General features: G+C 40.9%; 1 protein-coding gene across 1 annotated transcript in view; it reads left to right on the forward strand.

Moving 5' to 3' along the window:
* dock2 (dedicator of cytokinesis 2) overlaps nucleotides 1-20187 on the forward strand; it is a 110005-nt gene extending 89818 nt beyond the window's left edge. Inside the window, exons 32-51 of the mRNA XM_083915827.1 lie at nucleotides 632-780; nucleotides 2953-3038; nucleotides 3853-4009; nucleotides 6439-6479; nucleotides 9032-9122; nucleotides 10606-10716; nucleotides 11265-11354; nucleotides 13590-13694; nucleotides 14228-14369; nucleotides 14706-14787; nucleotides 14975-15059; nucleotides 15268-15354; nucleotides 15595-15771; nucleotides 16206-16289; nucleotides 16372-16509; nucleotides 17032-17159; nucleotides 18291-18489; nucleotides 18632-18737; nucleotides 19400-19548; nucleotides 19906-20187. Of these exons, the coding sequence (XP_083771953.1) occupies nucleotides 632-780; nucleotides 2953-3038; nucleotides 3853-4009; nucleotides 6439-6479; nucleotides 9032-9122; nucleotides 10606-10716; nucleotides 11265-11354; nucleotides 13590-13694; nucleotides 14228-14369; nucleotides 14706-14787; nucleotides 14975-15059; nucleotides 15268-15354; nucleotides 15595-15771; nucleotides 16206-16289; nucleotides 16372-16509; nucleotides 17032-17159; nucleotides 18291-18489; nucleotides 18632-18737; nucleotides 19400-19548; nucleotides 19906-19968 (2270 nt within the window). The 3' untranslated portion in view covers nucleotides 19969-20187. The remainder of the gene's footprint in view (nucleotides 1-631; nucleotides 781-2952; nucleotides 3039-3852; nucleotides 4010-6438; nucleotides 6480-9031; nucleotides 9123-10605; nucleotides 10717-11264; nucleotides 11355-13589; nucleotides 13695-14227; nucleotides 14370-14705; nucleotides 14788-14974; nucleotides 15060-15267; nucleotides 15355-15594; nucleotides 15772-16205; nucleotides 16290-16371; nucleotides 16510-17031; nucleotides 17160-18290; nucleotides 18490-18631; nucleotides 18738-19399; nucleotides 19549-19905) is intronic.
* Nucleotides 20188-20476: the final 289 nt, after the last annotated feature.

Raw genomic sequence — 20476 nt, forward strand, 5'->3', positions numbered from 1 at the left:
TCAAAGAATTGAGTTCAAAATACTTCTGTTGGTTTAGCACTGAATGGTTTAGGGCACAAATACATTTCAGATCTTCTGCTCAGCTACGAACCATCCAGACCTCTTACATCATCTGGGACAGGTCTGCTCTGTGTCCCCAGAGTCACAACTAAACAAACTAAACATGGAGAGGCAGCGTTTTAAATGTATATGTTTTATGTGTTATTTCTCCAAATGCTTTTAATGTTCTATGTGAAGCACTTTGGATTGCCTTGTTGTTGAATTGTGCTATACAAATAAACTTACCTTGCCTAATTACAACATGGTAAAAAGGGTTCACAGTGTCAGCAACATTTCACATAGATAGACATCAATACAACATGAGTGTGTAAATAAAATTCACAATGTTCTTTTGTAGTAGGAGAAAGCTTCATACAGAAATGCAGGGTTCTGTTTTGGAGGTAGGAATTTGTTATTGTAGAAGGAAACGCTGCTCTTGAATTAGGATGTGTTTGTGGACAGAGATCTGTGGAGCCTTCCTCCAGGCAAAAGTTGAAACATGGTGAGCAAGGGGATATGGGTCAGACACGACATGACCTGCCTTTTGTATTACGTGTGTGTGAGTGTGTGTGTGTGTGTGTTTGTCTTTCAGGCAGTCATAAGATCTGTTTCATCCCTGGCATGGTGGGTCCCATCCTGGAGATGACTTTAATCCCAGAAGAAGAGCTGAGAAGGGCCACCATCCCCATCTTCTTTGACATGATCACCTGTGAACATGCACACTCTGGGAACTTCCAAAAGGTAGAGACATACATAAGTTAGTGCATTCACATGCAGTATAAAACCCTGATTTTCCTGAAGGACATTGGGCTGGTCCAGTGAAATCTCAGCTCTCGTGGGCCGCCCCTCTTCTCCCTCTTGATCATTTGTCCTGACTGGAGGTGGAGGGTGTGTGGTGGCTTTATTCGAGATGGACGGGGAAAAAAACGGAAGGGGGGAGCAGAAAAGCTCTGTAAAAAAAAATACCAAAAGAGGACGCAGCAAAATGTGCCAAAATCATCGACATGTTTGCTACTACCACAAGCTCGGCGGTTGTCGTCTGGTCGAGTGCAGCAGTCCCGGACCCAGCGCAGGCGGCGAGTGCACAGGTGGTTGTGGGAGAGGTAGGGAGGTAGAGAGGAGGAGAAGGATGGAGAGGAGGAGAAGGAGGGAGAGGATGATGATGACGAGAGAGACGTGACCCAGCCGCAGCAGGGACAGATTGAGGTCAGAGAGGCCACTGAAATGGAGACTCATCAACAATAAAAATGTTATTGGATGTGTACACTAAACAGCATCTGGGGAAATTGTACGCTTATATGCAAATGGTCAACCTAGGAAATTATTATACATAAATAAAAATGTTAATATATTCATTTTATTTAGTCAGACATCAAACATACGTGTGTGTGTGTGTGTGTGTGTGTGTGTGTGTGTGTGTGGGGGGGGGGGGGGGTCATGTATACTTCCTCTATAGCCTTAACCTAGTTTGCAGGTGTTGCAGCTTACAGTTAGGCCTATTATTATCACATAATATTAGTGAAACATTTGTTTGCTGAAATGGATGATTAATCATTGGTAAACAGAGAAGACACACTAGTGACAATAACATCCCTGCCTCTCTCTCTTTCTCTGTGTTTAGTCAAGTCATGCTGTTGAAATGGGAGTTGAGGAGACAGATGTAAACTATTTTAGTCGCCCTTCTTCCACACAGAGCAATGCATTTTTTAAGTTTTCATCCTCATCAGAAGTTGAAAGCTCTTTCCTATGTCTGCCTGTCTCTGCATCTCCCTCCCTGTCTTTCTTACTGTAGGCCTAATTGTCTTGTGTATATTGTTTGTTTAATTAAACAATGAAAAGACATCTCTAGCTCAACCACTTTCACTTCAAGATGGGAATTGTGGCACTGTGGCCGTCTTCCCCAAGAAAAAGGTCTCTGTGAGTAGTGAAAGAGCGTATAATGTTTTTTTTAACATGGTTACTCTCTTCCATGTAGGCTACTGCACTTTATTTTCATTTTTGAAACTTCACAATGTGCACATACATCCTATGGTATGGCACGTGCTTACACATATCATTTAAATAACCATGGTGGGCCACCAGGGACCAAAATGCCAGGGACATTTTTTGGTCCCAGCCCAGCCCTGAACGCATGTAAACATGTACCCCAGGTACAATCTGAGTTTTCATACTCCGATTAACAGACCTTGATAACTCCTTCAGTACCTAGATTATTTGTGCATGTAAACAGCATTCCCAGTTTCCCAGTTTACACCACCTAGCTGTGTTCATCATTTTGTCATAAACAACATAATTCCTTGCTGTTCTTTAATTTTGACAGTTTTCAGAGTCAGCCCTTACCAAGAGAAATTTCATAATCTCATCATCTCTCCAGACATTTTGGTTGCTGTCTTTGTGTAAATCCCCCTTCCTCTTCACCTTCGGATGTACCACTTGCTCGCTGTGAATTCTCCAGACAATGACCTGCTCCCACATCGATATTCATTCTCACATATAGCTCCACCAGGTTATATGTAGATAATTTCAGGTTTGCATTGTGTGTGTGATGGGGCACAACACACTGAAGTGTGTACAATATGTGTGCAGAGAGATATATAAAGATATAAAAGCCAAATTCACTATGCCCACAGAAAATATACACCAAACAATGGCACACGCACATTGTGCACGTCCATCGATTTCCTCTGACTCTGCATGAAAGTAAAAGAGACACCTTCATTATGCTTGCATAATTGATTTCTTCTTCTGTTTCTCCTCTCATTTATTAAATCCTCTGCACCCTTTTGATCTCTCTCTCTCTCTCTCTCTCTCTCTCTCTCTCTCTCTCTCTCTCTCTCTCTCTCTCTCTCTCTCTCTCTCTCTCTCTCTCTCTCTCTCTCTCTCTCTCTCTCTCTCTCTTCTTTCTTTCTATAGTTTGAAAATGAGATCATTCTGAAGTTGGACCATGAGGTGGAAGGTGGAGGAGGAGACGAGCGATACATGCAACTACTGGAGACCATGTAAGCCCAAGTATTAAAATATACCACAATTAGAGAAGCCATTTATGCTCGAAGTTGAAGTTTGCTTACTACTGTAAATAAACGAGGACATGTGCATTAAAGTGATACATAAAAACAAAAGGACAGGATTGTCAACTAGTTACACTCCGTTTCCATCTTCACTATGACATAGCCTCGACTCCAATCATTTTGGCGATGTGTGTGTGGTTTTCCATAACAAGTGACAAGAGACTTCTGATCAGCCTAAATCTTATGTCATGTCGACACATGTGCAGATCAATGGTGTGTCCCTCTGTGCTGCCATAAGGCGAACCTTTCCACCTTACAGAGTCTGTTGTAATGATACAGAGCTGATCGAGTAGTTGCCAAATTACAATGTGGGACATTATCGAGAAGAAATGCTGCATGCTGCTTGACAACAGCATGACAACACCGCCCCTGGCCTTGATTGGCTAATCGTTAGTCCCCCGTGGCGCTCATTGGATCGATTGCCTTTTCAACTGAGAAACCACTATTTCATGTCACAATACCAGGCGAATCAGGCAATCCAGTGGAGCAGGTTGATTCAAAGATCTAGACCCAGGCAAACAATGTGGTTTACCATGTTAAAATCTTGCTGGCCTGGCTCTGCTATTGTCCAAAAATATGAATTCAAAACATGATTTCCTGCTAACCCTCAAAAAGTTAACTTTGGACTGACGTCACTGGTTTAACAGAAATACATTCACAAACTATGCAGCACTCAAATAATGAAAACATTGTGAAAAGAGGATGACTAAATCCCCTGATTAACTTGTGGATGCTTGTCTGCCAGCCTGCTGGACTGTGCTGCGGAGAAACCCACGCTGAGGCCACAGGTGCAGCACTTTGTTGCCTTGGTGAAGGGACTCCTCATTCGTCTCCTTGACTACCGCACGGTGATGAGCGACGACAGCCGCAATAACCGCATGAGCTGCACTGTCAACCTTCTGGTAAGTCCCAAAATCTTTGAAATACATTATACTTTAAAACTGCTGCAGGCTGGATCAGCCTTATAAATTCCCTCTCCACAGCCAAGGCGTTTAAGTGGGTGCTTCTTAAAGGTCAGCAACCAACATTTGGGTACATGAATGAGCAGAAAGTTGACTCATTGAATTTCACCATATTGCTGCAAGCCTTTCCTCCATTAGAGTTTCATCATTGTTTTTTTCTCCATGTTTCACTGATGCTTTGCAAATTTTTCAAAGCCTCCCATATGTTGTGAATCGGGCATCCATCACCGTGGATTTGTATTCATTGACACTAACCTTGTGATTCAGCCACTGTGTTTCTTAGCTGTGGGATTGCACCCCTCAGCAAATGTGTTGATCTCAGATACACTACACACACACATACACACACACACACACACACACACACACACACACACACACACACACACACACACACACACACACACACACACACACACACACACATATACACACACATAATCAATACATTAATTATTAATTGAAAGACTAACATAAGAGACTAGTAAGTGAGTTTGTTACACACAGACCTCAGTCAATAATCTCGTCCATACCAAAAGAGCCCCACTGATTCTATCATGAGAGAGTCTATCATGCAACACTGATTTTATGTATTTTTCTTTCATGCCAAGGTCTTTGTACATTTAATTTTTGCGCTGATTTATCTAAAAGAAACCGATTCATCTCTGTGGCTGATCTCTGACTGTTTTTGCATAGGGTTGCATCAGCAGCTCCTGTCTGCTCCACATCCTTTCTCTTATGTGATCTCCTTAGCAGATTCTCCCCCGCGTTGTATTCGAGTTTAGTAACGGATCCCATTAGCCTGCCATATGATCGTCTCCGTGCCAGATTAAATTGTATAATTCCAACTCAGCAATGTGTGTTCCTTCTTTTATATCTGCAGGGTTTAGGACACTAATGTTCAGGAGGATCAGTTAATGACTTTGAATGGTTGTGACTGTGTTGGTATCTTATAATGTGTTATGTTCCCATGAGGAGTTGAGGCTGTTGGCACATGACAGAGATGTTTAACTTATAGCCTGTGGCAGGCAGCTGCCCATTAGCTATTCTCTTTCAATTGTTTGGCCAACTAAAAAATCCCCTCTGCAGGCAAACAGGCACTAGTGCACTCTCCTGACCATGTCCCCCCCAGGCTAACATCAATTACACACACACACACACACACACACACACACACACACACACACACACACACACACACACACACACACACACACACACACACACACACACACACACACACACACTCACACACACACACACACACACACACACACACACACACACACACACACACACAAAATCACAGGGGTAGTTGCTATGCTTCTTTATGCAGGTGTACTTTCAAAGAAACACAAATACGCTGGTACACATTCACAAACAAACACGGCTCAGGCTAAAATAACCTCTGCTAACCTCGAGCTAAAGGCTTCCCAGGATAACTTAGTCTTCAGCTACTGACAAAAGTGTGTTATAACATATTTATACAGATTTTTGCATGTGGGATGTTTGTGTTCGTGCTGAGGGACAGGTGCATCATTAGTTAATATTGTATCATGTGTTTATGGTGATTGCTGGAAGTCAACACAGATGTTTTTCTATGTTCTTTTATGTCGTTCTATCGATTGCTTGGAGCATGTTCTGAAAGACGAAATTGCTCTAGTTTGTCGGATTGTGTCGTATGTTTAAAATATCTAATAAAGGCAAAATCTGAGGGTAGAAAAATCTGACCTTCACTTAGATTGACAGTCTAAAGCAGGAAATTGGCTACTGAAGTCATCGATGCAAACGATGATGTATAACCTTTTACAAAAAATAAATATGCACACAGTATGCTTTAGCATCACAATGAATTTCACAGTAATTGGGCTTGTTTTTGCATATTTGTGATGTTGTGTGTGTATTTCGTGTCTGCTGCTGTGATGGGGGGTGGGGTTACATCAGTTTCGTTCCACTCCTCTGTTTTCTGTGGATGTCATTAAACTTCATTAAACTGGGAGTTTGTGCTATTTAACTAACAAATGCACTTGCATACACTCCCACATATTAACACACCACACACACACACACACACACACACACACACACACACACACACACACACACACACACACACACACACACACACACACACACACAGGCAACTAAAGTATAACCCACACATAAAGCCATTTAGACAAACACACTACACAAAACTCTGTCTCTCTCAAACACACACACACCCACACCCAGACACACACACCCACACCCAGACACACACACCCACACACACACACACACACATACACACACACACACACACGTCAATGTATGTGTATATACACATACATTGACTGACACTAACCAACTTCTCCTTTTTGGTTTTGCAGAACTTTTACAAGGACATCAATCGTGAAGGGATGTATATCAGGTATTTATGTGCAGAATTTGACAAAAAATACATTTTAGTGGTGCATTTCTGTGTTGAAAATGCATGCATCTGTGTGTGTGTGTGTGTGTGTGTGTGTGTGTGTGTGTGTGTGTGTGTGTGTGTGTGTGTGTGTGTGTGTGTGTGTGTGTGTGTGTGTGTGTGTGTGTGTGTGTGTGTGTGTGTGTGTATGTGTGTGTGTGTGTGGTTCCATAATCTGACAAGGGATTATATGAGTCCCGCTGAATTAATGTCAGAATTCACAGGATCAGCTCTTGGTCTGACTAAAGGGCGAGCAGAGAAGGGAGGGAGGGGGGAAAAGGTGGAGAGACAGAAGAAGACAGCAGAGAGAGAGAGAATTCAGATCCCGTCAGGCCCCAGGGTGCATTTCTGGCTATGGCTTATGGACGTAATTAGTTATCTGTATGTATGAATGTGAGCTCAACTCTGTGGTTGATCAGCTGCCTCCGTCTATCTTGTAGAGAATAAAATCTTGTTGGCTGACTATTTAATGTTGGCAAGCAAACATAGTTTAATTGGAAATGCCCATTAAAGCATTACGTGCTGTATGTGTTATATAATAAGCCATTTTTTCTTACACACTTCTATCTTCATTATATTACTACTGGCCATGCATGGATAATAAAACTTCAAAGTAATTATGTTATGGTCGAGAGTGTGAATTATGGACCATTACATTTGCATCTTAATTGCTTGCATTGAAAATCATATTTTAGAATTAATGCTAACATGGCGACTGAATACGGGAAATTGTCAGATGTCAATCTAACTGTGACTTTAGGAAATGGTTTTCTAAACATTAAAAGTTGTAGTCCATACGATTTCCATCTATTTAATTGTCTTTTAAGTTAGTATCTATCAGAGAGTGAGTTAAAACAATGGTGATTGATCGCATGACCCACCAATGAAAGCACTTCTACTTGCCTTTTTTGCAAGTATTTGAGTTATCCAATATCCGTGACGGTTATGCTGCGTTCACTTGTAATCGGAAATTCCATCCTCTGAGTCAGGCTTGTAGTAAGAGTAGACGTTTAATAGGAACATGTGTATGTATGGATTTAAGAGGGTAACATATAGGGGACTGACTGAAAGTAGAGAGGTGAATGTGTTTCAATAAAGTTTACAAAAGAGCAAAAAAAAAATACAATAATCAACACATAGCGACCATGAACGTGACAAGATGGAGGCTCTGAAAGAACAGCCTCACCTGCAATAACATCTTACCGCCACAGAGGCTGCTACAAACAATGTTTCTCAAATCTTATGGAGTACAACTTTAATATTTTTATTTTTTTTGTTTTGTGAGAATATAAAAGTTTTTTGATGTTATTGTCTGTAGTTTCTAGAGTTTTGGACCACACACCAGGAGTTTTTTAAGCACACCTTGGCCAGTGTTTCCATTCAATAATGATATCATCTTCATTTTACTTTATTAATTAGAGATCAACATTAGATTGATCTAAAATTAAAATATGAGCTCATAGTTCAAGTTCTACAAACTTCATTTTCCTGTATAGTAGGTTTCCTAAGCTATAGAGGACTGAAAATCTGCCTTGTTCCATTGTTATTGGGTTTTGAAAACCACATCACTGGTGAAAAGACACTGAGAGATGGAGGACAGAGGAGAGGAAAGGGTGGAGTCAGAGAAGGTCAGAAATAACAAGAAGGATCAAGGGTGGAAGTGAAGCAAGGACATCAGTGAATAGTTCATGAAACAAACAGGCTCAGTAATAGATGAAGTAAAGGTGGAGTTGGGGGAAATACTGTAAGAGAAGTGTTGATACACACTGTCAGCGACTGGATCGTCCTAACTAACAGGAAAGGCAGACTCTCCAGCCACAAAATGATGGGACTATGAATGACTTGGTTAAAAATGAGAGGAAAGAGATGAGGTCAAGAGAGTAAAGACCCCTTAACATTTAGCCAGACAGAATAAACGATTGACCCGAGAGTGCATCCATACTGTACAAGCATTGAGAGGATTGTTCATTTAAAAGCATTTGCTGTAGAGGCCACTGCTTTCTTGCTTTGTCATCAATTCCTTAGCTAAAAAGTCCATTGTCTGGCCATGTCGCAATTTGGTTTTCTCCAGACAAAGATACAGAAAGAGATCCCAACAAGAAGTTAAAGTGGAGTGAAAGGCTCACTCACCTGGTAGAGTCCTTACTGCAGAGGCTCCAGGTTTAATTCCAACCCACATCCCTTTGCTGCATGCCCTCCTCTGTCTCCCCCCTTCTCTGTCTACACCTGTCCTGTCCACATAAAGCCAAAAATCACAAAAATAATCATAAAAAAAGAAAAGACTTTAATGTGTTCAAATATTTCTGTCCTAATGACCTGCATGTTGTGTACATATGTATAGAGTGTGTGCAAGTATAGGTGTGTGTGTGTGTGTGAGCATGAGACCGCTTGAATGAGCCACTGACACACTAGATTAATCTTTCAAGTTGCCCAACAGTGGCATCTAGTGGAGTGATGTATAAGTTGCATATTAAACGACCTTTATGTGAACGTTTATACACGTTTGTGTTCAGGTACCTTTACAAGTTGAGGGACCTTCATCTGGAGGGTGAAAACTACACAGAGGCAGCATACACCCTGCTGCTCCATTCTCGTCTGCTCAAGGTAGGACACACGTGCACACACACTAACACACACACACACACACACACAGATATTTTGTTTTAATGCTGAAGCAATGTCTTGCTCTGTCTAATCACTTGTCTGTCTGAGACAGTTTTTTATTAGGTGATAAATGGTTGCTACGTTACTGGCCTCCAAATGATTAAGCCCAGAGGTTAGTTTATGGCGTGGCATCGGGCACCGTGGCTGCATCACTATGGTGATTGATTCTCTGTGTGTGTGTGTGTGTGTGTGTGTGTGTGTGTGTGTGTGTGTGTGTGTGTGTGTGTGTGTGTGTGTGTGTGTGTGTGTGTGTGTGTGTGTGTGTGTGTGTGTGTGTGTGTGTGTGTGTGTGTGTGCGCGTGCGTGCGTGCGCGCGTGCATGCAGGTTCTTGTGTGAGCATCGACCCACAGGTATCTGGGTGTGTTTGACCTCTTTTGTCTCTTCATCTCTTTTATGGGACCCTTAGTGACTCAGAGAGAGGGCACAGAGGAATAAGGGCATTGCTCCTCCTCTTTCTGTCTCTCTCTTACCCTCTCTCTCTCTCCTCCTCCTCCTCCTCCACTCTCTGTCTCTTATCATTACATCAAATCAGTTGAACTCTATAACAGTTTTTATCATCTCCATACATCTCCAGAGTCAGTCTTGTCATGCCCAGTTAACATCATAGAGTGCTGCAGGGATTAGGTTTTTTCCATTGGATTTTGGATTATTAAAGAAAATAAGCTTATGGCGAACTAAAGTTGATGGTACTTATTACACATTTTGTTCAGCAAATTAATCTTCACACTTTTATGTTTCTTGAGGAGTCAATGTTATCGCAAGAAGCTAGCCTATAAACCAACTACTCCATGGTTGCACTACCACCTCTAGCTTCCAAATGATTTTGTGTGTTCAGCATGGCACGTTTAAAGTCCCCAATAACTTATTTAGTGCTATTTAGCCACCTGTTAGCAACCGCCTTTTTTAAGACACGTAAAAGCTTCAAAATGTATGAGTAGTGTATTTTCAGTTGTATTATATGTTGTAGAAATATGAAAATCAGTTTTGTGTTAACCACAGACCTTATTTTAGAGATCTAACCAAAAACCGATTCAAAAAACCTACTGACTGTGTGGATATAAATCCACAGCATACTCTAAACCTCTTCTTCCCCACTTTTCCAAAGCAGATGGAACTATTCCAATAATATAAGTCACTCTTGAAGATAATTGTGCACTTTGGTTCCTAAATGAATTGCTGTGTAATTTATGTAATGGAAGATGAACTTTTGTCTCATTTATATAACAAATGAGCATTCTGCTGTTCGGTTATGTGCGCATTCTGCTTATGACTCAAATTGATTTATTACAACAAAGAAACTCCAAGCTTTAACTTCTTATCCGCTCTTGTTTTAATACCATGATGAATGGGACTGTAAAAACAAAGTCCTCTGCCCTGTCCTCCTTTTTTTTTTTCTTAATTCCGATACTTTCTCCGTTTCAGTGGTTAGATGAGATGTGCAGCCCCCAGTTTGAGTCCCACGGCTCCCAGACCCAGCGGCAGCTCAAAGAGACGCTCTACGACACCATCATCGACTACTTTGACAAGGGCAAGGTCTGCATCGTTTTAAAATACAACACCCTTCTCTTTCTTAACAAAACTAGAGAAACAAAACAGAGATTAACAAAACTACGCCTTCATGTGCTAATAAGTAAATTAAGACTTTTCACTCTGGGAAAACTTTTTCGCAGGTCAGTTAAGCTTTTCTTTTAAAAAATGACTATACATCTCTGAATTCCTTTCACAAAACAATAAAGAAATCACAATACTAGTCAAACTAATCCTTTTTCTTTGGGGTCAGCAAAAGCCCATAAAATCCGAATTCATTGCACGGACTTTTGATTCTGTATATTTTAAGGATGAGACAGTGTTGCAATCATTCAGTCATAGTCATGGTGCGGTGTGTTGGTGTCACGATCACTTTGTATTCTCTGTGAGTGCTGAGTGCTTTAAGTTCTCTGAAGTAGCGAAAGAGACCTTCACTCCACTCTCCAGAGTCTTGAAACAGATTTCCCTGAGATGAATTCCCACCACGCAGCTGCTGACGATTCACTAGCAGATGGTGTAACGAAAGACACTTTTTTTCTTCCCTATGTGTGTAGATGTGGGAAGAGGCCATCACTCTGTGCAAGGAACTGACCGACCAGTACGAAAATGAAATCTTTGACTACGAGTTACTCAGCAAGAGACTGGTAATATCATTATTACTGTATGATGTCACTTATTTTTCTGTATTTCATTTTCTCAGCCGTCTTCTCTATATTCCCTTTTTAAATGTTATGGATGTACTTGGGTGTAAAGGGGTGATTGCAGAAAAGGATTGAGACATCACACAATTTATTCAAGTATTTGATAGCACCATTTTTGGCTCACTTCCAGCGCACCTGTTATGTACCGGACCATTGTTTGATTAAATATGTGCGTAATAAAAATGAAATATTGTATGTGCGCTGCGGATTATGGCAAAAATCATAATCACAATAGGTCACCGTCTTTGGAAATAACAAATAAAATAAAAAATAGATAAATAAAGTAAATAATATTATATAAATACATTTACTTTTGAATAATTAAAAAAATAAATATGGATCAACGTTTTCTACTAAACATATATTCAGTATATAAAAATAATAAACAGAAATGAATCAGACCAAGTCGATTACATCAAATATGTTATAGGATAGTAACCTGACTTTCATTCCGCCTTGCTTTCTTCTTGACTCCGCCTAGCTTCACTCAACCATCTGGGGTCGCTCCATTGCAGAGGGATTTCAGGGTCCGCAAAAAATGGTCAGGCCAATCAGGGCTGCTGGGTGGGGTTTTATAGATGTGACGCAGCGGAGAAGCGACTCTTTGTGATTCAGGCAACAGTGGCGGCGTTGATGTTGAAGCTGGCGTCAACATCAATGCTGCCATTTCATCCGTGTTGTCCAATCTAGCGACTATTTCTTTTTTTAAAGAACACCAGAGAACGGCTCTGAAGGCTTTTTTTGGTGGAAACGATGTTGGCTGTTCTGTTTGGCTTTTCCCTGCGTCACTCATCAGCGTCATGGGTTGGTTTCGATGCGAGTGGTTGAAGTAGCACGTCAATAAAGATGACGGGCAAGTGGTTTATCCAATCATATGCAAAGACTTTTGATAAGGCCCAGCCTCCTGAAATCACTTTGCTGTGGAACGATCCCAGATGGATGATGGCAAGGCGGAACGAAATTCATCTGGCAAGAGTCAGGTTAGTAGAATAGTGTGCTCTGCCACAACCGACTTAAAGTGAAATTCCGGCGTAAAATCCTCCCATGGTCTTTTTAGGCAAATACACTCAATCACACTCAAAATCAAATAATTTTTTCGTTTTACAACTGTTAATGGAGATATCCCGGACAGTCGCTAACAGACGTATGCGATAACACCAAACCTCTACAGTAGCATGGCAAAAGTCCTTACACATTAACCAAAGCATCAATAGCCTCCATCCTTTTGGATTGCATTTGGTAATCGCCTTGAATGGACTTTAGCTGCTATCGGGGCCAGTTGGTAAGTCTTTCAAAACACTCTTTTAATAAACAGCGGGTTCAATAACCACGTTGTTGGTGCTTTGGTTAATGTGTAAGGACTCATATCATGCTACTGCAGAGGTTTGGTGTTATCATAAGCAGTATTAGTGGTTAAAAAAAAGCGGTTTAATGATTTCACCTTGCTGCCCTATAGTTTGCTTCAGACTTTCTACAGTAAAATCCAGTCTGTGCAAATCGTCCAGCAGGCAATCTGTAAGTTCTAAATTGCAAACCGATTTCTTAACTTCAGAGAATATTGTTCCCAGTTCCCAGGAGTTCACCAGTCATCTGCACTTTCACATATTACCAATCATTCAGCCCAACCATTCATCCATGTTTGAAAAGGAATCCTCCTTTTAATGTGATCTTTTTCTGAAGAACTCTGGTTTGAGCTTCCAAAATTACCATACAACCGTGAAAGTGTGATTCCTCAATGCCGATCATCACTGGCTTCAAACCCTTCTTACTTTGTTTTCTTAGTCACTGTCCCATTTATTTGCTCTGACACCACAGCATGGATTCCCTCCATGCCCAAACCCAGCATCTTCTCCTCTATCTGCCATTCACTCAACTCTCCTTTTCCCCTCCCCACAGAGGAATACACTTTTCTCAACAATGGAAAAATCTTTTTCTTTTCTTTATATGACGGCAGCAGTGGCTCTCTCAGCTTATTCAGAATTTATGTGGTTATGTAAAAGACAGACATTGCCCTTAGATGCTGTGCACTCTATTTTTTCTACATATATCACCCTAAAAGACCCAGCATTCAGCTGAGGGTAGCTTTGTCATTGGCACAAGATGATAAAACTGCTACAGCTGCACACAGTTCATATCTGAAACTCTCTCCTGTCTCTTTCTCTGTCTCCCTCTCTGCAGGAGAAACAAGCCAAGTTCTATGAAAACATTATGAAGATCTTGAGGCCTAAGCCAGACTACTTTGCAGTGGGCTACTATGGACAGGGCTACCCTCCATTCCTCAGGGTTTGTGTTTGTCAGTTTTCGGTGGGAATACAAAATAGCTCTATTACCATAACAGGTTATTCATCTTTTGAGTACACAAAGGTATTACTGACTCCCCTTCCTTGAATAAAGGCGACAAAATACATTTTTCTCTATTAACAACACTGAAGCTGGGCTATTTAAAACTGCAGGAGTGGACACATTTTTAACAACACCAGTGAGATGGTTAGCAGACTGGGACATAAAGTACCTTATGGAAACGTTGTGGATCTGTGGATTTCAGCAAACTGCAGAAATAAAATATTCCACTGTTTATAGCTCTTATATTCATTAGATGCTTTTATCTGCTGTGGTAAGGGGTATGATAAAATCATTGACTCAGTTTTTAGGAGGCCAGAGCAGTGAAAGGAGACTGGGACATAGGCCCACTTTAAGAAATATATGCGGTGTCTACCAGTTCTGTATGTACAGAAAACTAGCCTATATTGATCACAGGTTAAAAAAGGGCTTAATCATCAGCATTATTAACACCAGTAAACTTCCTCTGGCTTCAGAACAAGGTGTTTATCCACCGTGGTAAGGAGTATGAACGCAGAGAGGACTTTCAGAACAGCCTGATGAGCCAATTCCCTAGCGCCGTGCGCCTCAACACCACCACCATGCCAGGAGACGAAATCAGGAACTCACCACAGCAGTGTATCCTTCTGGCAGCATAACACAGAAAAACACACAAATGTACAATCGTTTAAATATAGATGTACATAGAAAGCAGAAAATGTAAACGCTATACATGGTCTTACAGCCTATTGTAGTAATATACAGTATGTATATATATATATATACACAGTATATACATGTATTGAGTAGTTTTTGTGAGCTGTTGTTGTACTTTTTCTGTATCTCTGTATATTAAAACCAAGCCACTGGAGGTCTGATGCATCCTTCAACTATCAGTTTGAACATTTTGACAAAGGGATGTGGAGATACTCTCCAGCATGGAGTGATGCTTTATTCCTGAGTGATCTGAACCAGATATCCAGTGTTTCACAGTGCAGCCAGTCCTTGAGATTCCTCCTCGCCTGAAGAACAAACCTGTTCCTGACCAGATTATCAAGTCAGCAAAACAACATATTTAACTCTGCTTTAAGTTTAATGAAGAAAAAATGTGAATGTCTGTGAAATTATATGCACCAAAAAAAAAAGAATAGGCAGTTCCCATACTGTATCATTTCCAACTTGTAAATCTTTCATTTTATTTTTTTACTTTAACCTCTGTCTCCCTCTTCTTACGCTGTGGGCAGCTTCTACAAGTCCAACTACGTGCAGCGTTTTCACTACTCCAGACCAGTGAGGAAAGGACCTGTAGATCCAAACAATGAGTTTGTTGTGAGTTTTATTTTGTTTGTTTGTTTGGAAATACCAGTGGGGCCAAAATCTTTCAGAACCTGTTGTGTACTTACATTTTTACCGGTCTGAAAATAAGATTTTGTTCAACAGCAGTGTGTTGTAATCGTACGATAATACATCAGATTATGTTGGCAGAGGCTCATCTAATTCCTTTCTTTTTGTTCTCCTTTCCATCCGTGTGTTTTAGTCCATGTGGATTGAACGCACAACCTTTACCACTGTGTATAAGCTGCCAGGGATCCTGCGCTGGTTTGAGGCTACTGACATGAAACATGTAAGTCTGTACGCTGCGAGCTACTGTCTCCAGTGAAATGTGTTCTCCATTTCCCCACCACTGAATACATTTCTTTAAAAAAAATTCACTTTTTGTTTTTTTTATTCTACACATCCCACATTCTGCCCTGAAACCCCCACCTCCCTTACTTCATCGACCTGTTTTCTTGTTCTCTCTCTTTTTTTCTTTTCTCTCTCCTCCTTCCCTCTGCTCTTTCCACCACTCGGCTTCTCTGTCCAGACTAACCTGTCTCCATTGGAGAACGCCATAGAGACCATGGAGTCCACCAATGAGAAGATTCTGACCATGATTAACCAATACCAGGCTGACTGGACCCTTCCCATCAACCCCCTCTCCATGCTGCTCAATGGCATCGTGGACCCAGCTGTCATGGGGGGCTTCGCCAAGTATGAAAAGGTATAATAGTATAAGAACAGTGGAGTTCAAAATCTGTTCTGTTTGTCACACCTATCATAAGTGTATACTGATTTTCTAAAAAGGGACTGATCCATTTTCACACTGTAATATATTTAAAAAGATCCACCATCTCATTACTGCTTTTTAATTTTTTATATGGATATAGAGCTTAAGAGACAAAATTACTACTACCCCCTGAGACTGAATTACATTAAAATTACAAATTACATTAAGGGCAAGGAACTTATAGTATAGTGTATTCATTACTAGAAACATTATTAGTATTCATCCTCAAACACCATTCAGGGTTATAAAATCCTGCACAGGATCAGATCAGTGGGTAGAAAGTCAGTAAGTAAAGTCAGTGGTAGTATAAACGTATAGCCATGACTTTTTAAATGTTTTTTTTATTTTTAATATTTGCTCTGTATCAGGCGTTCTTTACTGAAGAGTACAATCAGCAGCACCCTGAGGACAGGGATAAACTGCTGCGCCTCAAAGACCTGATCGCATGGCAGGTACTTCACATGCTAACACACATTCTCAAATACAAGTACACGCCACATATTGCTGTTGACGCCATACTATTTATATTCATAGATCCCATTACTGGGTGGAGGGATCTCTCTCCATGGTAAGAGAGTGATGGATGACCTGCGTCCTTTCCACGAGCGTATGGAGGAGTGCTTCAAACAGCTAAAGAAGAAAGTGGAGAAGGAGTACGGAGTGAGAGAGCTGGTAAGAACTGGCGGGGGCTGAGAATGGATGAGACAGGGAGAGGAAACCAAAAAGTAGGGAGAGACTTTTTACTTAAACATGGTGTTTCTCTGTAATCCAAAAAAATGTTCTTTTCTGCGAGGCTGGACACAGAGTTACTGTGGTAGAGTTGTGCTAATTAAGCTGCAAATGAGCTGACCCAGACACATTTTAAAGATCAAAGTACTCACAAAAGCCTCTGAGTGTAGTGTTGATCTGGGATTTGCACCTTTTGAATTCCTCTACAACCAGAACATGGTTCGGGTGGTCTGACTGAGGCTAAATATGGTCATTAACTCGTTAATTGGCTCTGCCCTTCAGGGGGGATTAAACTAACGATGAGTACGAGCGATGTGTTGTTTTTAAGAGCAACTTTTTCTCATGATGTGCTTCTACTTTGTTTCACTGTCACTATCAATGAAAAGTACTGGCCCGGTAGTATTGTCTTTTTATCTGGATATATAATAATGCACTACATATCATATTTTTTAAATCTATTTCCAGCCGGACATGGATGAGAGAAAGTCCACGCGTCCTCGCTCCATGTTGCGCTCCATTCGTCAGTCCATCATCTCGATTTCCTCACTGCAAGGATCTGAATGCGGGACGCCAACCAAGCCCCACGCAGACAGGTAGCTTACACACACACACGCACACGCACACACACACACACACACACACACACACACACACACACACACACACACACACACACACACACACACACACACACACACACACACACACTATATACTGTGTATGTGATCTTAGAGTGTGAAGAGAACATTCATTCATTCATTCATTCATTCTTTGCACGAATGACATATCTCATCCACTAGGTGCAATAAAATGGCCACCAGTGTGTCCTAATTAATGGCATATGGTCTAGCACAGTCATTCCCAGAGACTTGGTCGAGGCCCGTTTGAGGGTTGTAGGAGATTTTATATTTGGGTCACCAATTGAATTTATAGAATTGAAATCTTGAAGTCTTTTATTTCAGATGTTGTCTTGGTTCATAAAAACACAGCGATTTTAATTGCACATGTAACACTTTCACTACTTGATTCGAGCTGTTACTCACAGGCTGTGGCCAAATTAATGTAACAGTTAAGATGAAAATCTGAAGTAAACCGCAGTCAATTTGCTGCTCAAGTCACAGTAATGATTATACCGATAATAGAAATTCATCACGATTAATTTATTGGGGGTTTATTTCTGATAAAAATGCTAACTGTCCCATCCCTAATGTGAGGCCTATATTATTCCACTGATGAGAGGGGAAAAAAGAAGAACGCACTTCTTTTGTTTTCATTTATGTTTAGGCTATATTGTTTTACTGATGAGGGGAATAAAATTGAGAGCCTGTTATCTCCGCCTAAATACATTACTTGGTCTCATTTATAAAGTCTTTAACATGAATATATTTTCACTAACATGCATGAAACAAAGCTGTGATTTATCAAACATATATCTTTTCCAAATGGCTGTTTTTTTTAACCATTATTATTCAAAATAATATAAGTAAAATAAGGAAAGGGCGAGAAAAAAAAATGTATGCAAAAAAAATCTCTTATCACTTTTTACAGATAAGGCTTATTGTAACTTGAGTCGTGATGGTACGTCGTTTTGAAAAGTAGGTCTCAAACATTTCAATCTGAAGAAGTATTCGCCATGAGAAATTCACTCCAGAGCAATGTGGACATGATAAACTAACACTTAACTCCCTTAATTGATTACTCACACCCTCTCTGCCTCCTCCCAGGGACTTCCCCCCTGAGTCTCCTACCTCCTGGACCTCCACTCTGCCGCGCTCCAGTGGCAGCGTCAGCGCAGTGGAGGGGGTGGTGACGGTGGGCGAAACGGAGGTCAAACTGAGGAAGAGTAAAAAGAAGAAGAAGAGGAGCAGCATGATCTTCATCACAGAGGAAAGAGAAAGGATGAATATGCTGGACTGCAAACGGGTGAGACTGAGTTTTAGTGGGAGATCATAAGACAAAAGAGGAGAAAATCTGAGCAAAACGTAGAGATAAAGAAAGGAGTTGAAGGAGTGATGTTTAAGTCATAGTTGTTGCTGAGCTTTGTGTGATCTCTGTCTCCCTCTAGCTGTCCAAGAAACAGGAGTTCCGCAGTGACACCAACTTGTCCGAGCCAAATGAAGGAAATGTGTCACTAACCAATGCCAACTCCAGGTCCCTGCCTGCCATCACAGGTACGTACAAAGATTCACACGGTGCTGCTTAGTGTGCTGTAACTGAGATACACCTGTAAACCAAGGACCCAGTTAGAGTCAAAATAAAATGCCATGCCCTGGGAGGAATTTTTTTTTCCTGACGGTAGGGACAGCACACACAAAGTCATGAAATATGCATGCTTTAAAGTTGTGTGTTAAAAAAAAATTGGCAAGCTGGAAAATGTTGCAGTAATAGCCTGACCTAACACAAACCCTAATGTAAGGTTGCAAATTAGTGAATCAGTCATGTTGGATGTAGTTTTTCAGAACTGGGCAGCCGTTGCGTCGAGTTAATACTTCAATGTTTCAGTTACATAACCCTGCACCTCATAATGTTGCCTCAAACCACAAATCACTGATTTTTCTCTGGCGTCCTGCCATTTCGGGCCAGGCCCAGCTGAGCCAGCATTGACTGTGGTTTTAATACACCGTCTCTGTTTAACACTGCTGAGTACAAGCTGTGCAGCCTCACTGAACATACACACGGTGCCACCAGTGTTGCCAGACACACAGTTTATCAGTAGAACAGCTGCAAGAGCGCAATTAGTCACTTTAAATGGTCTGGCTGCAAGAGGAGGCGGATTGTAAACTGGTAATCTATAAGAAACAAACCGTAAATCATCAGTTGTTTCTGTGTGTAGGTCTGTCTTTGGCAGTGGTCGGGGGCACAGAGGAAGTGGACTCCGTCAGAGCCAGGAGGGACAGTAAGAGCATGACTGTCTGCGCAACCTCTGACCGAACGGCCGACAGGCGCTCAAAGGGCGTCATGAACCTCCTCTTCAAGTCCAAGGTAAGACTGAGAAGAGAAGATCAATATGACTCAGATTTTTACTCCAAGTAGAACATACCATGTTACGGGCTGGCTTGGTATTTAGCGTACAGACACAAGAGCTGTATCAATCTTTTTATCAATCAAAGTTTAGAACTATTCCTTTAACAGGGATAGTTCTGCAGATTTCTCACCAACAGTAGCCTTATCTAGATAATTCCGACTAATATTAAAATGTAAAAGTTTGTATTGTATTATTTGAATATTTTTACACCAACACAATCTTCCAGGACATATTTTCAGGTTTTCTTTTTTTTTACCCCTAAATAAGATTAAACCATGTTTACATTATGCATTTTTGTTTGTTTGTTTCAACAGAGCTCCAAATCAGAAGATGCGAAGGCCAGTGATTCATCCAAAGAGAGTGCCAATCATTTCTGAAAAATCCTTTTTTTAAACTTTCATCTTTCCTTTACTTATCTTTATACCTTTTTTTCTTTTTTACAAAAAAAAGCTCACATAAACCTGCAGGCAAAACCTTATTACACTCACTCACTCACTCACTCACTCACTCACTTGGTCTGCCTGTCAGTCTCAGTATTGCTGTTGCCTTAATATAATTGATTTTACCTGTCAATAAAGACTATCATTGAGGCCTGACCTTTTCCTGGTAATTCAAATGATTTCCAGTAAAGCTAAATGCCATCGTACAGCTTTTCAATCAATTCTCCTTCTACAAGAACGAGCAAACACAAACAATCCCGCCAACGTGCATGATTAAAAAGCTTCTTATTATGCAGTTTTCAGCACTGTTGTGACTGACTGAAGTAAATGGGAAAATAATCATTTGATAAAGCACAAAGGTTACTGTGTCCTCCCAAAGGACTCTAAGCAAGGCACGCTGCCAAAAAGCTTTGGCGCTAATACAACAAACAAGAGAGTAATAAAT

The sequence above is a fragment of the Echiichthys vipera genome (assembly GCF_963691815.1).
Source record: "Echiichthys vipera genome assembly, chromosome: 6".
Lineage (NCBI taxonomy): Eukaryota > Metazoa > Chordata > Actinopteri > Perciformes > Trachinidae > Echiichthys > Echiichthys vipera.